The sequence below is a fragment of the Pediculus humanus genome, genomic scaffold (assembly GCF_000006295.1).
Source record: "Pediculus humanus corporis 1103172107866 genomic scaffold, whole genome shotgun sequence".
Lineage (NCBI taxonomy): Eukaryota > Metazoa > Arthropoda > Insecta > Psocodea > Pediculidae > Pediculus > Pediculus humanus.
The window spans coordinates 167,755-174,747 of NW_002987445.1; the positions used below are offsets into that span (position 1 = coordinate 167,755).

Consider the following 6,993-nt stretch of genomic DNA (forward strand, 5'->3'; position numbering starts at 1 on the left):
ATTTTGTTGATTTACTTTTGTAATTATTTTTTTTTAAATTTGCAGCGTTTTCTCCGTTTTCCCCGTTTTTTTTTTTATGTACAAACAAAACAAAATCATTAAATTTATGTTTATCAATTTTTTTCTTTTCTTGTTTGTTTGTTTGTTCGTTTGCTCGTTTGTTTGTTTCATTATTGTTTAAATTATTTAACATTTAATTTTATGAAAAAGAAAAAAAAGGAAAAACATTTTAAATTAATTAATTCAATCAAATCGAATTAATGTTAATTTTTAAAAAAATTATTATTATTATTATTATTATTATTGTTACTTATGTATTTATTTATTTATTTACTAACGAAGATTTTATTATTATTATTATTATTTAAACGAAACAGAAAAAAATTTTTTTATTACGGTTTTTTTTTAATTATTTTACATAAATATTGTCGCTCGACGTTTTTTTTTTTTTTTAAATTATTACTTAAATCAAGTTTAATTGAAATGAGTGGGTAATAAAAATTTAATTTTTATTACTTCCTTTTTTTTTTTAAATTATTAAAATTAATAATAATAAGTAATAATACCGAACGAACAAACGCAAAAAAAAAAAAAAATTTTGCGTTTGCGCATTTAACTTTTTAATAAAAATCCTCCGGAGAAAATTAAATTAACTTTTGCGGTTACGACATACAAAAAAAAAGAAAAAAAATTTTAATACCAACCTAAAAAAAAGAAATCTAATACTACCAACTTTTAAAAAAAAAAAAAAATAATAATAATAATTTTTTTTTTTTGCTTTTCTTTTCCCATAATTTTTGAATGATTTTCTCTTGTTTTACTTACGTACTCAAAAAAAAAAAAACTTTTCATCTCGTTTTTATCATCATCATCATCATCATCATCATTATTATTTTTTGTTTAAAAGACTTCGATAACCGGCTTCGGGGCAGTAGAACTAAAAAAAAAAAAAATTTTTTTTTTTACTTTGATCCACGATATCGAAAAATTTTTTTTTTTTTGTTTAAAGTTACTTTCAAAAAGGTTATTTAATAGAATTTTTTTTTATATTAACATTTGACGTCATTTCCGTACGTTCGAGGGTATTCGATGACGTAATAAACAATCGTTTGTTTTCTTTACATAAAGAACCGTTTGCTGTTATTTTTTTTTTTTATTAAACTCCATACCGTTAAATTTTTCTATGAAATCATTCCGAAAGAAAATTAAATTTTTCCAACTATTTATTATCATTATCATTATCATCATTATCATTATCATTATAATTATCATTATTATCATTATTAATAAACTCGGAGGGAGAGTTTCGTATTTAAATATAAAGAAAAATATTTTTTACATCATTTTGTTTGAAAAAAGAAATTTTTGTTGTTTTTGTTGTTCCTCACTCTCTCTCTCTCTCTCTCTCTCTCTCTTCTTTATCTATTCTAACCGAAGGCCACTTATAATGTTTTAAATATCTTTAAAATGGTTTCCTTCAGGATTTTATATTAATAATAATAATTTGCTAACAGCCTTTTTCCCATAAAAAAATTAATCCCTATAAAAAAAAATTTTTTTTTATACTCGAAAAATTTTTCCTCTAATTTATTTCGCGTTGTAATTAAAAACTTTTAACCAATTTTTCGATAGTAATAAAATCATTATTATTATTATCATTATTATTATTATTAAAACACTGTAAATTCATTTTTTGATAAACTTGAAATAATAATAATAATAATAACACAACGTAAAAGAAATAAGCGATTTAAATCGGATTGTTTACGGGTTGACGACGTTATTTGGTAACAGGAAACGAAATTTTATGAAAATTTGTGACGTAACAAAAGTAGAATTGTTACCTTGAATTATTATTATTATTTAACAAGAGAGAGAGAGAAAGAGAGATTACCATCGAAGGTCGTACGTCGAAACAAACAAACAAACAAACGAACAAACAACGCGAAGATTTTCGTATGAGTTTTCAACGTTATGATTTAATGTTTATAAATGGATATTGAATGCGGCAAACGGTTTAAATGAAACTCTTTTGTTTTATCATTATCATTATTATTACTATCATTATTATTATTACTATTACTATTATTATTATTATTATTATTTCATTTCGATATGAAAATAGTGGTTGTTTTTGTAAAAGGTACGAATGGAATATGGTTATGAATTTTTTTTTTTTTTAAATAAAAGGATTTTGTTGTTGTTGTTGTTTGTAAATAATAATAAATTATCATCATCATCATTATCATTATTTTAAATATTTTTTTTTATAAACAATTAATAAAATTTAAAATATAATAATAATAACAATAATAAACCTTTCACATAACAAAAAAAAATAAATTTTTTAAATTTAAATAAACGACGAATTCGAATCGGAAAAAAAAAATTATTATTGATCTTGTTGTTGTGGTTGTTGTTGAACAAACGTAGGGTGTTTTTTGGTTGTTGTTGTTTGAATACTTATCACCTGGTATAACCGAAAAAACGATAAAAAATCATTTTTCGATTATAATTAAAATCGTTTAATAATATTTGTATAAATTCTCTTTCTTGTTCGTAATACGTTATTGGCATGATAATCGGTAGAAGACAACAACACCAGCAAATTAAAAATAAATGACCGGTTATAAGAGAACAATTGTTTCGTCCGCCATGTTGCATCGCAGCTGGTTTTTCACCTGAAATAATAATAATAATGATACTTAACTTGACATTTTCACAATTAATTAAAAAACAACTCGAGTAAGGGAAAATTTTTAAATTTTTCTCCAACGATACATCATAGTATTGATTGATTCTTTTTAACGGTTTTTTTTTTTTAATCTCCTCCCACGTTAATTTTTATCACGTGATAAAATATTACGTTGAAAAAAGAATTTTATAAATAAATAATAACTAGAAAAACTTATCTATTTATTTTTTGCTTTTTTTTTTAATGATAATTTCAACTTTAGGAGAAAACAAAGTTGATAAGAATACGTAGTCATTAATTATAAGTAATTAAAAACAATTCGGAAACAAGAGTTAATTAAAGACAATATTTTCGAAAAAAAGGAAAATAATTAAAGAAAAATAATATATATTTAAAAAGAGGGCAAAGGTCATTTTATTTTTAGTTTTCCGATATTATTTAAAAGTTTATTTTTTATGTATATACTTAAAGATTTTAATTTATTTTAATATAATTATCGCAGTTTTTTTTTTTTTAGATTACGTAATCATCGTCGTCCATTTTGTTTTTTTTTTTTTTTATACGACTCGTGAGGAAAATTTTTTAATTTAAAAATGAAAATCAAAAACATTTAAAATTTATTTAATTTTAGAAAATGGTTGAACGAATTTCACGAGGTGAGGATGTGGCCGGGGGGGGGAGAAGGGGAGAGAGAGGAGGGAGAAAGTGGAAGGGGATTCGGATTAAAACTTGCACACGAGAACGAAGTAAAGTTTAAAAATCGTTGAATCGAAAATAAAACACACAACCACCACTAAATAATGTTTGGGGTAGTGTGTAAATTAAGGGTGTCAGACATCTTATTCGTTTGCAAAAAGGAAGGTTTCTACAATTTATCTTTTTGTCACCGGAACGATCGGATTTCCCTTTTTAAAACTCTTTCTCTCTCTCTCTCTCATTTTAAAACAACAATAAAATTATGCTCTCTTTCGTAAGAATATAATTTCCTTTTTTAATTTTATATTTAAAAAAAAAGTGTGCGCGCACACACACACACAAACACACAATTCACGTTTGAATTATTTAACGTAAAAAAATTTATGTATCCGCATGTATAAATACTTCATAACGTGGTGGCGCGACATTCATATATATTTTTCCAGGTTTTGTTTTGTTTCCCCCGCCCCACAAAAGGGGGAGGGGCGGAATGGGGGAGGGAAAAGGGAAGTGGAGAGAGGGGCAAAAACAAAAATATCAAATATATATATACTCTTACCGTTTAATACGTGTACGTTAACGTTGGCTTGTTTTGCATTTGAAGGAACACAAGAATAATTTCCTGAATCAGTCTTATCTGCTTCGTAGATTTGTAAAACGCTTATTGATTTATCATTGGAAACAGAAACTCTTTCCTTGTCGTAGTTAATCATTCTATCATTGTGATACCAGAAAACATAAACCGGCGTCTCCGTGTTTTGTTTTAAAGAGCAAACGATTCTCAATGTGCTCCCACTTTTTATATATAAATCCGGAGCTCCGGTTATTTCCGCGCTCGCTTCTAAAAAAATCACCCCCGAAAATAAAAAATTATTTTATTAATGGATCCCCATAAAAAAAAGAAAAAAAAGGTATTTGTTCAGTATTTAATTTCCGTTTGGTTTTTCACTTTCGATTAATTTTTTTTTTTTATTGGAAAAAAATGATAGGAACGAACCTGGATTAATAAAAATATTTATCCTGATAATAATTAAAATTTCTTATCAGGATCAAAAAAAAAAAGAAAATTTTTCAACTATGTAAACTGGAAAATTATTTATGTTAATAATATTACGTAATTGGTCAGTTAAATGACGTAAGAACTGGAGGATAAAAATGAATCTCACTCCCACTCACGGTCTCACTCCCGTCCTTGAGTTATTATAATTTTTTTTTTTTAAATAAATTTTCCCGCCTTTTTTTTTGTTTTTGGAAATCCCACATAAAGCGGGCTTATTAAATAAATGCGAGGGTATTTTTTTTAAATTGGAAAACGTGGGAAAAATTGGTAAAATGATTCCACGATTATTATTGTACGAATGTGTAACGTTTTTTTTTTTTTCTCCAGAAAGAAATTCTGGAGGAAAGAAAAAAAAGATATTTTGTTTCAAGGGGTTTGTTTCATTTTTTTTTGGTGGGGGAGGGGGTGAGGAAGGATAACTTACCTATAACTTTAAGCTTGACAAAAATACTTGTTGGAGGATGAGTTGAAACTTGACACTCGTAAATTCCAGCATCATTTGGAGTGACAAACTTAATCTGTAATCCCCAGCTTTGAAGATGTCTTGCGTGTTCTACTAAAAATCGTTCATCGCTGCTGTAGGTTGTCAAGCCAACTGTCAGCAAATGGTAATCTTCCCTTCTGATCCAAGACACCTAAATCAAATCAAATATCATAAGTTTAAAAAAAAAAAAAAACATCTTCTTTCGTCTCCTTTCATAATTATTAATATTATTTAAAAAGAAATGATGATAATGATGATAATTATTTATTAAACGTGACGAATTCTATAAAAAAAAAAATTCTTTCTTTCTCTTTTCACTCTCTCTCTCTCTTTTTTTTTTTTTGAGGAATTTAATTTTAGTACAAAAAAAAGAAAAAAAAAATTTCAAACTGACGTTTTGGAATTTTCCAGTAAAAACCGATTTTGTGAATTTTATAGCATTTGGATTTTAATATTAAATTTGACCTTCTTTCTTTGCTTTTTTCTTTTTTTTTGTGTGTACAATTTATTTTGCTTCTGAAACCCGAATTCATCTTGACAGTTTAAAATGAAAATTTGTTTTCTATGTTTTCCCTTTTTTTTTTCGGGAAGAGGAGAGGGAGGGAGGGAGGGAATAAATGGGGGTTGTTTTTGTCGTCATCGTCATCGTAATATTTTTAAGGTAAATTTTCAAACTCAAATTTTTCCTTTTCCTTCCATCTTTTTTTTAATAGTTTCGAAACCGGAAACGTTCGCAACGTAAAAATTTTCGAGTACAAAATAAAAATTGGTAATTATTATAGATGCAACAAACAAACAAACAAAAAAACGTGCAAAATATTTTCGAATAGAAACGTTGCGTCATCATTTGGGAGAAGAAGAAGAAGAGGGAAAAAAAAAATTGGTCGTAAATTTAAAAGTCGGTTTAAAAAAAAAAATTAACTAAATAAAATTAAAAAAACGAAAACAAACGTACAACCAACAACAACGCGGAAAACAGTAGTACGTTTTTTTTTTTATCCTTTTCGAATTTCCCATTTTTTTTTTTTTTAATTTAAAAAATAAAATAAAAAAAAAAAAAAAAACGTGTTCGAGTTAAATAATAAGTTATTACACATGCAACAACAACAACAACATACAAAAGTTCATTCATTTTAAATTCGATCGCAATAATAGGAGCAGTAAAAACAGCAACAGCAACAGCAGCACCAGTAGCACCAACATCAACATCAATTTCGTCTCCCTTTTTTTTTTTTTTTATAAAATTATATTAAAAAAAATTTTTTTTTTTTTAACTTTTCCACAAATATGTACAACTGTTTTTTTTCTGGCTCGTTGCCGAAAGTTTCGCTTTTTTTTTATTATTAATTCATTAATAACTTAAAATAACAGTTGTTATTATTATTATTATTATTTATTAATTATTTATTTTTAAAATAAATTTAATAAAATTTTAAAGAAAAAAAAAAATTTATTAATAATTTTACATCACCGATAAAATCAAAAAAAAAAATTCTCAACTTCCGGTTTTTTTTTTTTTAATAAATAACGCGCGCGTTTTTTTTTTAAATTTTTTTTCCCGGAAGTGACGAAAATATTTTTATTCATTACGTATATATATACATTTTATATAATTATACAATGTAACAAAAAAAAGAAAAAAGAAAAAAGTAATTTAAAAAAAAAGGGGAAAAATAAAAAGTAAAAAAAATTATTTTTTTCTTTGAATTAAAAAAAAAAAATTCGATTCGAAATGCTATAATATTATTATTATTATTTTCTTTTGAATTTTTTTTGTAAATCTACTTAAAAACTTATTTCCCGATTTATTTGAGTCTTTTCGAATTTCCCGATTTCCAATAGAAAAAGAGAGAGAAAGAGAAAAAGATGAATAAAGAAAAACCTTTTTTTTTCTCCCCAACAGTGACGTCTGAGTTGTTAAAACCGTTTTTTTTTGTTTCTTTACAAAAAAAAATATAAATTTTTTTCTTTTATTATCATTATCATCATCCTATTCAAAGAGAGAGAAAGAGAGAGGGAGGAGAGGGAAAGAGGGAAGAAAAAAAGAGAGAAAGAGAG

The 6,993-nt window shown here is 25.4% G+C and overlaps 1 protein-coding gene across 1 annotated transcript; it reads right to left on the bottom strand.

The window, feature by feature from the left end:
• Positions 1-2,466: 2,466 nt before the first annotated feature.
• Positions 2,467-6,067, bottom strand: Phum_PHUM383760 (transmembrane and immunoglobulin domain-containing protein precursor, putative; the record flags this gene model as incomplete). Its single annotated transcript, XM_002428425.1, has 4 exons — positions 2,467-2,681; positions 3,951-4,232; positions 4,876-5,086; positions 6,029-6,067. 4 exons carry the CDS (start codon positions 6,065-6,067, stop codon positions 2,467-2,469), a joined length of 747 nt encoding a protein of 248 aa, XP_002428470.1.
• Between the last annotated feature and the right edge of the window lie 926 nt (positions 6,068-6,993).